This window comes from Strix aluco, chromosome 22 (genome assembly GCF_031877795.1).
Source record: "Strix aluco isolate bStrAlu1 chromosome 22, bStrAlu1.hap1, whole genome shotgun sequence".
Taxonomy (NCBI): Eukaryota; Metazoa; Chordata; class Aves; order Strigiformes; family Strigidae; genus Strix; species Strix aluco.
The window spans coordinates 4448215-4462585 of record NC_133952.1 but is presented as its reverse complement, the minus strand read 5'-3'; the positions used below and the strand labels follow the sequence as shown (position 1 = coordinate 4462585).

Here is a 14371-nt window from a genome sequence, read left to right as displayed (position 1 = left end):
AAGTGTCTTAAATGTCAGCAGTTAATGTCTAGAACAACATCCTCCTTTTGTCTTTCAAGTGTTTCAGTGGTACAGATGTTAGTTATGGCTGTAAATTGCTTGTTTGAGGCCCTTGGGAGAGTTTGGATTAAGGGTGTGTCTTTATTAGAGTTAACTTCAGTGATCTGCCCTGAGTATAGGCTGCAGGATTTCCCCACAGAGGGAGCAGGCTGAGGTTATGTTGTTTGATCACATAAAATGCAGTTCAAAGAAACCCTTTTTGTGGGCAATTCAGGTATGTTTGTTCTGATGTTGATTTTTCAAGGGGCTGGTTAGAACTTCTCCATTTTTCTCTTGCAACTTGAAAGAAACAACACCTTTTACCTTAGAGGCAGACAAGTCGCCAGGAAATGATGGGGTTTCAAAGTAAGAGAAAAGAGATTAAAACCACATGCTGTTCTTCAGTTCAGCATTACATCCGCTAGTTTGAATGGCAGCTGCTCCAGTTTTTGAATGTAAGCCAGATTCATTATGCTGTGAAATTATCACTCATTTCTCTAGGTGTGCTCTTTTAACTGCTTAATTAATTTAGATGTGGGCATATATATTCAAATTAAAACACGATTTACTGTAGTAGGGTTGAGTTACGGTTATAGACTTCTTGCTGAACACGTTTTTATTCTTCCAGCTTCTTTAACGGGGATATTTAAAAATATCTGTATGCAGAATGTAGGTTGACAAAATGGCAGTATCTGTTTGAATTGATCCGGATTTTTTTTTCTGTAAACACCAGAGAATTCTTAGCAGTTGCCCGTTGTTTGTTGTCAGGACTCACTGAAAGGTCCCTCTCCGGATGCGGTGCCTCCTGAGCTGTGCAGAGGTGCTGACAGCAAGGCAAGGGCACCCCCGTCCGAATTGCTGAGACCAGCACGGAGAGGCTGGATACGTACTACCCAGCCTCTTTTCTTTCCTAGGGGAGGGGTGAGAAGGCATTTATTTACTTCTGTTTCTCCCCTGCAAAAGCAAACCAAAAAATAATGAGGACTTTTTTTTTTTTTCTGTCTTATCGAAAGAATTCTTTTGTCTGGCTGAATACATCACGAAGCTTCCTGAAAAAACACATGTGCACGCATACAGAGAGCAAAAGGAAGGAAAAAAAGCTGACAAGTCAGTTTTGCATGCCCCTCTAACATACTCCTTCTGTATTTGCAGGGAGAACTAATCACCTTCTATTACTATTGGAAGAAAACCCCTGAAGCAGCAAGTTCTCGAGCCCACCGTAGGCATCGAAGACAGGCTGTGTTTCGGAGAATTAAAACTCGAACTGCTTCCACTCCAGTCAACACTCCCTCCAGGCCCCCCTCCAGTGAATTCTGTAAGTGGAAGCTAAAAGCATTGCATTTATCTTTGTTTAGATGCAGGGAGCAACAGTAATGTAATGGTGCTGTACCTTCGAGTGAATGAAGCAAGGAAATGGAGTTCAGGCGGTTGCCCTCCTGTTCCCATACCATTATGCTGGAATGTGGTAGGCGTCTTTGATCACCAAGTGCTTTGTGCCGTTCTTAAGCATAAAAGCATCCTGTAAGGGTGGAAACATTGCCCTGGTACTGAATTTCCCTACTCTTTTCTTGGTTTTGTGTTGTATTTTCTCCGTGCTTATTACAGTAACGGGAATTAGAAAATGCAAAGCGAAGGAAGTCCTTCATCCCTTTGGAAGGAAGTGCCTTATCCGTACTTGGTGACCCATACCTTCTGCTTGATCTCAGACCGTGTGCTGCAGCCAGCACTGTTGTGTATCAGTGCATCTGGGAAGAACTTTTGCCTTGACTGAAGCAGAAGTGTCTAAACGAAGAATAATTACCCAAACCAGTGAAATGTACAGCATTGCAGAGGGTTATGATTAGTAATGCGCACAGGGATATATAAGCTTTTATCCTTATGTAAAAGGCTTATGTTACCCTCTGAGCTTAAGTCTTTCTATGGACTAAACCCAGCACATTTCACATGTCTTCTAAAGAAAAGGGACTATGTGGAAGGCAGAAATTGGCAGACTCTTACTGATATGGGGGAGGTAGAGGATATGATGAGCAGGCAGGACAGAGTATTCTGGAGAGGGTATTAATGAGGTAGTAAGAAAGGGCTATTAGCTTCCTCTTGCTGAATTTAATAGGATTTATTGCTGATTTCTGTGTGCACAAGAAGTGAGGATCTTGACTCCACAGCTCCATCCAAGATACTCAGCACTTCAGAGCGCATGTGGCTGGAAGGACCCATCCATATGGATCCAACTGCAGGATGAGAATAAAAATCAATTTAGTAAAGGAAAGCAAGTTCTAGCCTGGTGTCAATTTTGCAGTCAGGGCTTAAACACCTGCAAGAATTAATGTAGAAATTATGGTAGTGCTAGCAGCTACTGTTATTAAATGGGACCCAGTGTTAATTTGAAGGGTAATGAGTTGATGACAAACGCTAATGGCAAGTACTGTAGAATCCCTCCCTCTCTATAACCTGCATGTATTGCCAAATATCCTCTTGGAACCTTTAGAAAAACAGTATTCTTGCATCAAGGACTTCTAATTAAAGATGTGAACAAAAGAAGCCACAGGGCTCTCTGCTTGTGACAAATTATAGACCTGTTATGCTGTGAATTTATAGGGGTGGTGCTAGAAAAATGCAGTACTCAATAAGAAAGGATTTACTCCTGAGTTGTTTTAGAAGATGAGGCAAGATACCGTTTTGTGATGTCTGCAGATTCTCAGTGGTTTAGATGGTGCTTTTTAGCTCACAGCCTTATAATCATCGGCTAATTTGCTATATACTGCTTGCCACAAGGGAGAGTGACCTTTTCCATATTCTCCACTTCTTCATAACGTGACATTCTTGGAATGTAAGTTTGCCACAGGTTAAAAGTCTTAATGAGGCTTGCAGTAAGGATAGGAAAGCTGGTAGAATCCTTGTAGTACCTTTCATTTAAAAGAATCCCAACGTGTTTTTTCAAACAGGTACGTTATATGTAAGCGTCGTGTCTTCCACCCACAAAACACATCTAGCTCTTGGGTTAAATATAGCCATTGTCTACCAGAGCATAGCAGCAGACCCCATCTGGTTTAGAAGATGAAGTCTAGAAACAAAATAAAAACTAGAAAAGCCACCACAGTATCTGTCCATGGAATCTAGTGAAGCGGGATTTAGGTACAGAATATTTGATTTTAAATTTGACCGGGTTCTAGAGATGATCCTCCTTTCTGTTGAAAATTGTGCCTTTGGAACTCAGCCTCTCTGACTAAACATGAACAGTATTTGATTGACAACTTAATTGGAAAAGTCACGTGTGCTGAATCAAAAGTTCTGTGAATTGTAGCACCTGTGCATTCCTGGAATCCTCCTTTAATCTGTAGACTGATGAAGTTTGGCCTTGCTTAGTTTGCAAAATCAGAAATAATGGCCATGGAAGGCAAGGTGGTTGTAGGAAGTCACAAAATTTATGCGAGAACTATTATTATTAATGGTTATTTTAGCCAAGTAGGAGGAAATAGAAAATCCTGCTGAGTTGTTCTCTTCCATTTTGTTCTTCTTCCCTTGTTCTTTACTTATTCAGTGGACTTGAGCTCGGCCAGTGAAGATGACTTTGACAGCGAGGACAGCGAACAGGAACTGAAGGGCTACGCCTGTCGTCACTGCTTCACAACCAGTATGCACCTGATTCATTGCTGGGTCTCTCTCCCTTCTGCTACTGCCTATTTAATGCAGCTTCATTCAAGCAAGAGCAGTTCGTGTGCTTGTACAGCTGTTCAAAAGAATGTAGGGTTGAATCAGCTAAAATATGCAGCATTCCTAGTAGAGTTAATCACGCTTTGCCATTGTAAATTAATATTGCAGTGACAAAGGAGAATCCTAAGAGGTAGACATTTATACGGGGCAAAAATCTACATAATCTGTAATCTGTATAATCAATTTGCAATACAGCAAATCAGTATTGGACGGTGACTGTCACACACAAAACTTCTTTATGCTGCATCAAATCTCTCCTGCAGCAGCCTTATTCCTGTAGGTGTTCCTTAAGGTTGTCTGATATTTGGGCATATGCGTGGCATGGAAGTGTGAGCCCCAAAATAGGGAGGGGAAGGAAATGAGAAATTTCATCGCTCACTTCACTTTAAGAAACCACAGTTTTGGAGAATAATAGCTGCCTGTTAGCTCCCAGGTAGAGCAGATAAGGCTGCTTTCTTTGTTTTCAGAGCTGTAGTTGCTCAAGTATACAAGTAGTTTTGTAAATTGGAATGTGCACTGGAACACAGACCAAGCCTGGAACAGGACAAAAGTTTTGCAGAAATTTCTCCAACTTTGTTGCCTGTAGAAAAGCAGCTACTTTTCTAGTAGTTGTGTGCTTTTTTTTTAAATAATGCAATGGGTTTGTACTGAGTATCTGGTACACTGCGCGTTTCTAAGCTGTTGCTTTTCCTGCCCCAAGCCTCCAAGGACTGGCACCACGGCGGTCGAGAAAACATTTTATTGTGCACCGATTGTCGCATTCACTTCAAAAAATACGGAGAGCTGCCGCCCATTGAGAAGCCTGTGGACCCTCCACCCTTTATGTTTAAGCCTGTCAAAGAGGAAGATGATGGACTTAGTGGAAAGCATAGCATGAGGACAAGGCGGAGTCGAGGCTCGGTAGGCTTAACACTCTTGCATTGCAGCTTCTTCTGAAAGAGGTGTTGTCTGGAAGAAGGTGGTCAGACTTCTAAAATGACGCTTTCTTCATCTTGCTTTGCCATGGTATGTGCCTGCTGCTGCGTTTGTGTGTGCAAGGGTGAGATTTGCTGAGGCTGAGGCTTTCTTTGGAAAAAAGAGCTGAAATGTCTCTTCTGCGAGTTCTAGTCAAACTTGCTATTTCCATGTTTTTAATGACTGGCAGTGGACTGTCATTATAAGGGGGCACTTGGCCGGTGTGTCATTACAGATTTTGTACTAGTATGTATCCTCCTTCCAGCTGGATCCTGTCAGAGGTAAGCCCTTGGGCTTGTTTTAAAGGAAGAGTTTTAAAAAATGAAATGCTGTTCATGTGGTCTCCTTGTATTACTGGACTTAAAATCTCTCCCCTACAGAAAAGTGTAGTTTGCTCCTGTGGTTAGTGTGCTCTGTCACAGAGTTTTTACTCGGGGTGAAATGCTGGGAGCTTTACTGTGCACAAGGCACTTGTGAGAACTCTGACAGCAGCTCTAGTTAATTTGATGTTTGCTTTGGGTTGTGGCTGCTAGAAAGCAGCAGATACATTTCTTTTTCTTGCCCTCCCCTCTCCATCTTTCTGATTGTGATGATATGACCATTGCTTCTAAATACCTTGTGAGGCTACACTGTCAGTGTTTTTATGGTCGCCAGTCATCCAAAAAACTGCCACACTGGGAGGGAAACAGCATTAATTATTGAAATGTACTCTGCTGTGATTCCTTATTGCATAGCAGGAGCACACTAAAACTGGTTTTGGAAACTGGTCTTGAGTGCTTGAGTGCCAACAGATAAACTTTTTTTTTTAATGGAACATGAGGGTCCTCTCCTACCTTACTGTGTGTGTATGCACACTTACAAATGTGTGTGCATGCATTTTATAAAGAAAACTTAGCATGTAAACAGCAGCAGGTTTGGAACATCTTTCTATTGGTGTCATTTCTATCAGACACTATTCAATAAAATAATCAGCACTTAATTTTTTGAAAATCCGCTAAGTTACAGATTTGCCTCTTTTTACCTTTAAGTCCAAATGGAGCTTTGAAGGAAAAATTGTAACGATGTTAAATGCTCTTCGTTTTTAATTTTTCAAGCTCTTCGCAGGAGTGGTCCTTCCACACCCCTGATGTAAGACAGAAAAAAGTAAAGAGGTTGGACGAATGCTGACTCTGATACACTTTTATTTCTGTTAAACGAATAGATGTCTACACTACGTAGTGGTCGTAAAAAGCAGCCAGCCAGCCCTGATGGTAGAGCCTCACCTATTAATGAAGACATCCGTTCCAGTGGCCGCAACTCCCCTAGCGCTGCCAGCACCTCCAGTAATGACAGCAAAGCAGATTCAGTGAAGAAGTCTACCAAGGTAAAATTTTCCCGTTCTTCTTTTGTGTTAGAACTGGACACCTGAGGCCTCTTCAGTCAGCTCAATGAGATGCAGATTCTAGGAAGTCAGGGAATCTCTCCGTGACCTAGAAATTCCTGCTTGTGTGGATAAGCAAAAAATTTAATGGTGTATCTGACTGATGCTTTGTTCCTGTACGTAAGGACGAGTAGTGATCATTAAAGTACCCCCACATAACCTTACTGCTCTCATGATAAATTAATCCTTCAGTTTCAGATGCAAATGTAAGCATTAGGCTCGTGGAAGTAATACAGTAATAAATACAGAAATGCTCTATGTGAGACAACTAGACAGTTTTGGGGATTTTTTTAAAGCAGTACTTAATCTTTGTTTACAAAGGAATGTGAATATGTAGTAATTGAGACTACTTCTGTTACTGTTTTTCTGTATGTATATTTGCTTGATTTTTCAGAGCAAGCTGACAGTTTTGTCTGTTTAAAAACAAGTATTTTAAAAAGAAAAATAGTGAAAACTGGAGTATGGAGCAAGGTTTCACGTGATAAAACTGAGAACTTAGCAAAATTTGAAGTTAGGTTAGATAATTATGTGATGTATAAAGCTGTCCCAGGCCATAAAAGAAGGTAGTAATCTTGTAATAGCTACTCAGTGTTAGCCCTATATTCGAGGGGATATAAAAATATCCCTTTCAAAATATCAGGAGTAAAGCAAGACTTCCATGTGGTAAAAAGAGGCTTACCCTGTGCCCGTCTACTGCAGAAATTCTTGCTCCATCCTGTTAACAACTGGAGTTGGTCTCTGTTAGAAGAATATACTGGGCCAGTTGACCTGGTACGAGTTCCTGATAGACTTGATCCTGCACAGCTGACAGCTGCTTTGTTTAAAATGGTCCTTCACTTCCAAAGTTTGAGACCACCTCTGCATGATGAGGGATGCTTTACTTGATGTTTTCATTTTCCTGCTTGCTTGTGTCGGAAACGTGTGCAGGGTTTGTGTGCAAACTGCTCCCTGGCTTTCTGTCTGCAGAAGTAAAATTGCAGTCTGATTTGGGTTCTGGTTTAAATTTGACCTCCAGAGGGAGTGGCTAGAGCATTATGTAGATGCAGCTCTTCGGGGAGCTGCTCCTGGCAGATGGCAGAATACAGGAGCAGCTCCTGAGCAGATTCCCCCTGCAACCTGTAACTGGACAGAGGGACAGATGCGTCCTGGATTGTTGTTAAATACTGACTTTCTCAACTTCTGATCAGTTCTCCTACTGCGTAGGAACCCTTTCTTATTTATTTGTATGAATATAGTAGCACTGACCTATGCTCGATTTACTTTTGCATTTACATCACCGGTAACTGTTGTGTTCTGCTCCGTTTGTGGCAGAAGATAAAAGAAGAGGTATCTTCTCCTCTCAAGAACTCCAAGAGGCAGCGGGAAAAGGCAGCTTCTGACACAGAGGAACCTGATAGGTCCAATGCCAAAAAATCCAAAACTCAAGTGAGTCCCACAGAGGAATATTTTTCTCTCAGGAGAGTGGTTTGAGAGTGGGAGGGGGTGCAAACCCAATAACAAACCAAAAGCATTAAATCAATTTAGGCCATAGCAAATTGTAACTTAATCTATGGCTGGAAAGCAACCAGTATTGTGATGTGTTCCCTGGTGAAGGGCCTGGAGAACAAATCCTATGAGGAGAGATTGAAGGAGCTGGGACTGTTCATTGTGAGGAGGAGAAGGCTGAGGGGAGACCTCATCACTCTCTACAGCTCCCTGAAAGGACGTTGTAGAGAGGTTGGTGCTGGTCTCTTCTCACAGGGAATTAGTGACAGAACAAGAGGGAACGGCTTTAAACTGCAACAGGGGAGGTTTAGACTGGACATTAGAAAAAAAATTTTCACAGAAGGAGTGGTCAGAGAGTGGAATAGGCTGCCCAGGGAGGGGGTGGAGTCACCATCCCTGGGTGTGTTTAAGGGTCGTTTAGATGAGATGTTGGGGGATGTGGGGTAGGGGAGAGCTTTGTAGAGTAGGGCTGATGGTTGGACTCGATGATCCCGAGGGTCTTTTCCAACCGGAATGACTCTGTGATTCTGTGATTCTAAATGGAATGATACAGGGTAAGTCCAGAAGTCTTTTGTTTGTTTGTTTTGATTTAATATCAGTATCAGCCATACAGGAGTATACTTGGATTATTTTCCACCCAATTTTTTTTTAATTGAAATTCATTTTTTATTCTTCTGCGGCAAGTTAGAAGACCACTACTGGAGTACTCTCGATTTAATGGTATCAAAGCTCAATTGAAATACTTTCAGGATGTCTTTTCAGCTCCGTGTACCTGACCAGGTTCAGTCTGTGCACAGGATTTGGGAATTTTGGCACTGAGCTTTCCATATTACAGAATCACAGAATGATTGAGGTTGGAAGGGACCTGAAGGTCAGCTGGTCCACCCTCTCAGCTCAAGCAGAGCCACCTAGAGCCGACCGCCCTGGACTGTGTCCAGATGGCTTTTGAATATCTTCAAAGATGGAGAGTCCACAGTCTTTCTGGGCAGCCTCATAGTGAAAAAGTGTTTCATTATGTTCAGGCAGAACCTCCTGTGTTTCAGTTTGTGCCTCTTGCCACTGGACCCTACTAAAAAGAGCCTGGCTCTGTTGTCTTTGCACTCTCCCTTCGGATATTTATGTTGCCTGTGCTGTTTTAAGTCTTGTGAGGTTCAAAGGGTGGTACTTGTACTTGGGTTTGCACAGCATGTGCAATAGGTTGCATCCTGTGGCACGCTGGTAATGTTCTTTGTGCAGTTTTGTCATGCACAGCATTATTCCCTCTCTCCCTGCAGGAGATCAGCAGGCCAAACTCTCCCTCGGAGGGTGAGGGTGAAGGTGAGAGCTCTGACAGCCGCAGTGTCAATGACGAGGGGAGCAGTGATCCCAAGGACATCGACCAGGATAACCGGAGCACGTCACCCAGCATCCCTAGCCCTCAAGACAATGAGAGCGACTCGGATTCATCAGCTCAGCAGCAAGTGCTGCAGGCACAGCCCCAAGTGCTTCAGGCACAGAGCGGATCTGGCCAGGCTCCCCCTCCTACGCCACCCATATCAGCCCAGCTACCAGCATCGCTGCCAGCAGCATCGAGCGCTACTTCGGCTGCACCGCAGGTCTCGCCGTCAGCATCCCAGCCCTCGAGCCAGCCCCAGCCCCCTGCGCCGCCGCCACCTCATTCTCACATACAGCAGGCCCCCGCTTTGCACCCGCAGAGGCTCCCATCGCCTCACCCACCTCTGCAGCCCCTGAGCGTGTCGCAGAGCCAGCCGACCCCCACCTCTTCACAGCCCCACTCGCAGCCTCCGCTCCACAGTCAGGCCCAGCCCGCCCCTCACAGCCTGCAGGCCCAGCCCCTCCTGCCTCATCCCGTTCCTTCCCAGCCCTTTTCCCTCCCCACTCAGTCACCTCAGTCTCAGGTTCCCCTCCAGACGCAAGCGCCGTCTCATTCTCACTCTGCTCTCCAGGTTCAGGTGACGCAGCCTGTCCTGCCGACTGCAACCTCGCTGCAGCAGGCTCAGCCTCCGCGGGAGCAGCCCTTGCCCCCTGCGCCCATGGCCATGCCTCACATCAAACCTCCCCCTACCACCCCAATCCCTCAGCTCCCCACTGCTCCATCCCACAAGCACCCTCCTCATCTCTCTGGTCCTTCTCCATTCTCAATGAACTCCAACTTGCCTCCACCACCTGCTTTAAAACCGCTGAGCTCCCTCTCCACTCACCATCCTCCATCTGCACACCCTCCTCCTTTGCAGCTGATGCCTCAAAGCCAACCGCTGCAGTCTTCGCAAGCCCAACCTCCTGTACTGACGCAGAGTCAGAGCCTTCCCCCACCTGCTAATCACCCCCCCTCTGGGCTCCATCAGGTATCCTCCCAGCCCCCCTTTTCTCAGCATCCGTTTGTCCCTGGAGGCCCACCTTCCATCACCCCTCCTTCTTGCCCCTCCACTTCCACGCCACCCACCGTGCCTGGCATTCCGCTTCAGACTTCCATCTCCACATCAGCAGCTTCTAGTGGAAACGTGCCAGTGGTGACAGCGTGCACGCTACCACCTATTCAAATCAAAGAAGAAGTCCCAGATGAAGCTGAGGAACCAGAAAGCCCTCCCCCTCCACCCAGAAGTCCATCACCAGAACCTACTGTGGTGGATACACCAAGTCACGCCAGTCAGTCAGCCAGGTACGGAGGTTGTCAGCAGTGCTTCCTTAATGTGCTGTTTTTCTGTGTAGCAGGGCACTCCCAAAAGCCGAGAAATCAGCTCCTCTGGGAGCTGGGTGTATTTTACATCTGCATCTTGTCAGCCTCTCTTTCTAGCATGATTTTGCTCTTTTTTTCTGAAAAGTTGCTGTTTCAGCCAGCATATTCAGAGAGGGCATTACAGTTTGTAATTGTGAGAGGGGTTTTATACTCCACTCTTCTGTAGAGTAATATGGTACAATTAGTTTTCTCATGACTTTTGGGGAAGCGGGTAGTGCTATACTCTGGGCTTTTTTCTACATACAGCTCTTAAATCTTGCATCTTTCCCAGGGCTAAGCTCTTTCTGTTTCCTTTCTTTCAGGTTCTATAAGCACCTGGACCGTGGCTACAATTCATGCTCAAGAGCAGACTTGTACTTTATGCCTCTGGCAGGATCAAAACTGGCCAAGAAGAGAGAAGAGGCCATTGAAAAGGCCAAAAGGGAAGCAGAGCAGAAAGCCAGAGAAGAGAGGGAAAGAGAAAAAGAAAAAGAGAAGGAAAGAGAGAGGGAGCGTGAGCGTGAAAGAGAAGCAGAAAGAGCTGCGGTAGGTTTATTTGTAGCTAAGAGCTGTTTAAGGGAAGTTGGCATGGTAGGATCTGACCCGGAGGTGACTACGGAATGCAAATCCCCAGAAGTGCTTTAGTGCGTGAGCAGTCGGGTGTTTGTGGATACGAGAGCCTGGTGTATTGAGTGAAAGCCAACCAGCTGTGAGCACCTCCCGCCCTGCCTGGGACTTGCTTCTCTTTAAAGGAAATGGAGAGTTTCTGCTCCTGGCCTGGTTCTGATGTGTGGGAAGCCAATGCCGCTGGGGATAACTAGGCCAAGTATTTACGTTTACTTTCAGTAGGAAAGAGATCTGTGCAAATACAGTGAGTGCCTTTGTGTACCTTCTACTGCTGTGCAGGCACAAGAGTGCTGTCTGGAAAAAGGGGTTCTAAAGACTTTTTAAATTTGAAGTGAACTTTAAAGGCATGTAGATTTTTTTTTTTTTTTTTAATGGGGAGACCCAAACTCCAGTCTTGGTATAAAGAGCCCACACAACTAATCCATTTTTCTGTGGCCTGTCAGAAAGGAATGATTGCTTCTGGGCACACAGAATTGGTAGGTTGGTAAGGCACTACTGATGCTGAAAAAGAAGGTGATAAAGTCTTACTGTTCCAGGTGCATTTCAGAGATCTGAATCAGAGCTATGTGTTTCTGTAGGGTTATAAAATTCAGGATATAGCATCTGTCTGTTAAGGGGTGTGTCACGTATGGGGACTTCACTTCATTTTGGGGGTAGGGATCCTTGGGCAATTGGGTGGGTAAACTGTGCTTATTGCCCTCCCCAGAGGTGCTATGCTGCCCTCGTACAGGAGGGGAGAGCAGGCTGCAAAGTCACGATGTGAAAGGAGTGGCATTTATTGTGCTGCACATCATGGAGATGAGTTTGCTTGGGTTTAGTAAGTTCTAGGTCGCAAGTGAGTGTGGAGAGGAGAGGAAGAACACGCTGTGAACAGGACTGGTAGTCTCTAGTGACCTGTACCAGCCAGCTGTTGCTCATAGTTGTGACATCTACCAACTAGTTCCTGCTCTACTAACTGTAAAGCTGTTAGTGTAGCTTTGAGGCTGCCGCTACAAAGTGGCCTACAGGATAGACAGAACCCAGTTCTTCCCCAAACCACATTGGAGCACACAAGTGCTGGGGTTGTGAGGCTCATCAGGCTGAACTTACCTCCTCTTAGAGCTTGAAGCACAAGAAGGGAAGTGTCTGCCTGCTGTGTCTTTAAGCCAAATGTGTTGAATTGAAAATCTCTTCCCCCATTCTGTGCAGCAGAAGGTATCCAGCTCCTCCCATGAAGGCCGTCTTGGAGAGTCTCAGCTCAGCGGGCCAGCACATATGAGACCTTCATTTGAACCTCCACCGACGACCATCGCTGCTGTACCACCATACATCGGTCCAGATACACCTGCTTTACGAACACTGAGTGAATATGCCCGTCCTCATGTCATGTCGCCAACAAACCGTAATCATCCCTTCTTTGTCCCCCTGAACCCCACTGATCCACTTCTGGCCTACCACATGCCTGGCCTCTACAATGTGGATCCCACCATTCGGGAACGAGAGCTGCGAGAGCGGGAAATCCGGGAGCGAGAAATCCGGGAAAGGGAGTTGAGAGAGAGGATGAAACCTGGCTTTGAGGTGAAGCCCCCAGAGCTAGATGCCCTGCACCCAGCTACTAACCCCATGGAGCATTTTGCCAGGCATGGTGCACTGACTATTCCCCCAACAGCAGGACCTCACCCATTTGCTTCCTTCCATCCGGGTTTGAACCCCCTCGAAAGAGAGAGACTTGCACTGGCAGGCCCGCAGTTACGGCCTGAAATGAGCTACCCTGACAGACTGGCAGCAGAGAGAATACACGCGGAGCGGATGGCATCGCTGACTAACGACCCGTTGGCGCGGCTCCAGATGTTCAACGTTACGCCTCACCATCACCAACATTCACACATACACTCGCATTTACACCTACATCAGCAGGATCCCTTACATCAAGGTGAGCCCAGGGAAAGGGGCTGGGCAGTTTCCTGGGGAACCTCTCTCCTGAGCTGTCAGCAGAAGTCTACCCAAAACAGGCCAAAACGGTGACTCTGGAGCTCAAGTAACAAAATCCCTGTTTCCTTGTACGTGCTCTGACTTCTGTACTGTATAAGGTTGTGATAACTGAAACGCAAACGATTATTTTTTGGGAGGGTGGACCCATAACAGTGATAAAGTAAACGATGATAACAGTACAGTGATCTTTTTGAAGGCCGCACACTGTCACTGTAAAAGGTTTGCTGGTTTGTTGTGGTTTGGTTTTTTTTTAAAGTACTGGAGTCCTAGAGCACCACCTTACAGTGGTGTCTGGTGTACAGGTGGAGACTCCGCTGGGTGAAGGGAGTTCAGTAGGAGAGATGTCATGGAACTGGTAACACTGCTAATGGCTGTTATGTTATATGAGTTATAGCTGAAAAGGAGCTGAAAAAAAAATCAGGAGAGAAAGACTTCATCTCTTTAGCTGTTTGACATGCCAGCTATCTGGCTTTAGCTGAGCTGAAACTGTCACAATTCTCATAAGAACCATCTAAATTGATGGGTTGGCATCTTTTTAGCTACAGTACATTCTTATATGTGGAAAGATTTTTCCCAAAGTATTTAATAGTCTCAAAAATGAATTGATGCCTCGCTCATTTTTAAAGCAAGCTATGTGGCTACTCCTCTAGAATTCTGGTGTCTGGAAGATGAGGCACTAAGCAGAATTTTTCTGATTTTCTGGTGGCAGACTGGAGAGAACATAGCAAGGCACCAGGTGCAGTAGCTGCCAAGTAAGGGGGGAAAAAAAAGTCCAAGTACTTAAAAGTGCAGCTTCTGGTGCAGCTGGCTACAAATGTAGTATTTGTGCAGGCAAATATAGCATACTTGGCCTTGGAGCAGTATGCATTAAACATAGCTGGGATGTCTGCTTTTTGGCAGTTTGGAAGGAATTTGAGTGCTGTTTCAGAAGCCAAATCATACAGCAAGGAAAGCAGCAGGGTCTTGTGAGATTGAGGGGCAGGGGGTTACAGGTAGGAGATGAGAGCGCTGAATATCAGCATCCTTAAAGCTGTCAGCTGTGGATATTGGTTGAGACTGACTGCACAGATTACAGACTGGTTCAGTCTGAGGCAGGTTTGCCGACCCCATTAATAGCAGAAGAATTTGTCATAGATCTTGTCTGTACAAGGTTTCTGTTGTCAGGTAAGTCACCACCTCTGCAGGTATGTCTAGATACTCCCCAGTTATTTGTTGTGGACAAAAATATGGGTAGTACATTCCTTAGTCTCGGTCTAGCAAGAGACTGGTGCGGGCAAAGCCAAGTCAATTCATTGTCAAGTCTCTCTTACCTGTATTTGAAAAGTAATTTGGCTTTAATCCTGGGTGCCAGGTTAAAATAGGGGCGCTTGAGTGTCTCCAAGTAGCTCTTGCTCCAGAGTAGCTCCATAGGTGAGTAAGGCCCTAAAGTGCGTAACCTGTATGTCTGC

General features: G+C 45.3%; 1 protein-coding gene across 4 annotated transcripts in view; it reads left to right on the top strand.

Annotated features, from left to right (window-relative positions):
• Window positions 1–14371, top strand: part of RERE (arginine-glutamic acid dipeptide repeats) — a 254855-nt gene that overhangs the window by 235086 nt on the left and 5398 nt on the right. For 3 of the 4 annotated variants that reach the window (XM_074848543.1, XM_074848544.1, XM_074848546.1), the window contains 8 exons: window positions 1192–1354; window positions 3578–3670; window positions 4451–4650; window positions 5906–6067; window positions 7436–7549; window positions 8884–10268; window positions 10649–10871; window positions 12141–12864. In XM_074848543.1, the coding sequence (XP_074704644.1) occupies window positions 1192–1354; window positions 3578–3670; window positions 4451–4650; window positions 5906–6067; window positions 7436–7549; window positions 8884–10268; window positions 10649–10871; window positions 12141–12864 (3064 nt within the window). The remainder of the gene's footprint in view (window positions 1–1191; window positions 1355–3577; window positions 3671–4450; window positions 4651–5905; window positions 6068–7435; window positions 7550–8883; window positions 10269–10648; window positions 10872–12140; window positions 12865–14371) is intronic. The other variant, XM_074848545.1, reaches the window with a different exon arrangement.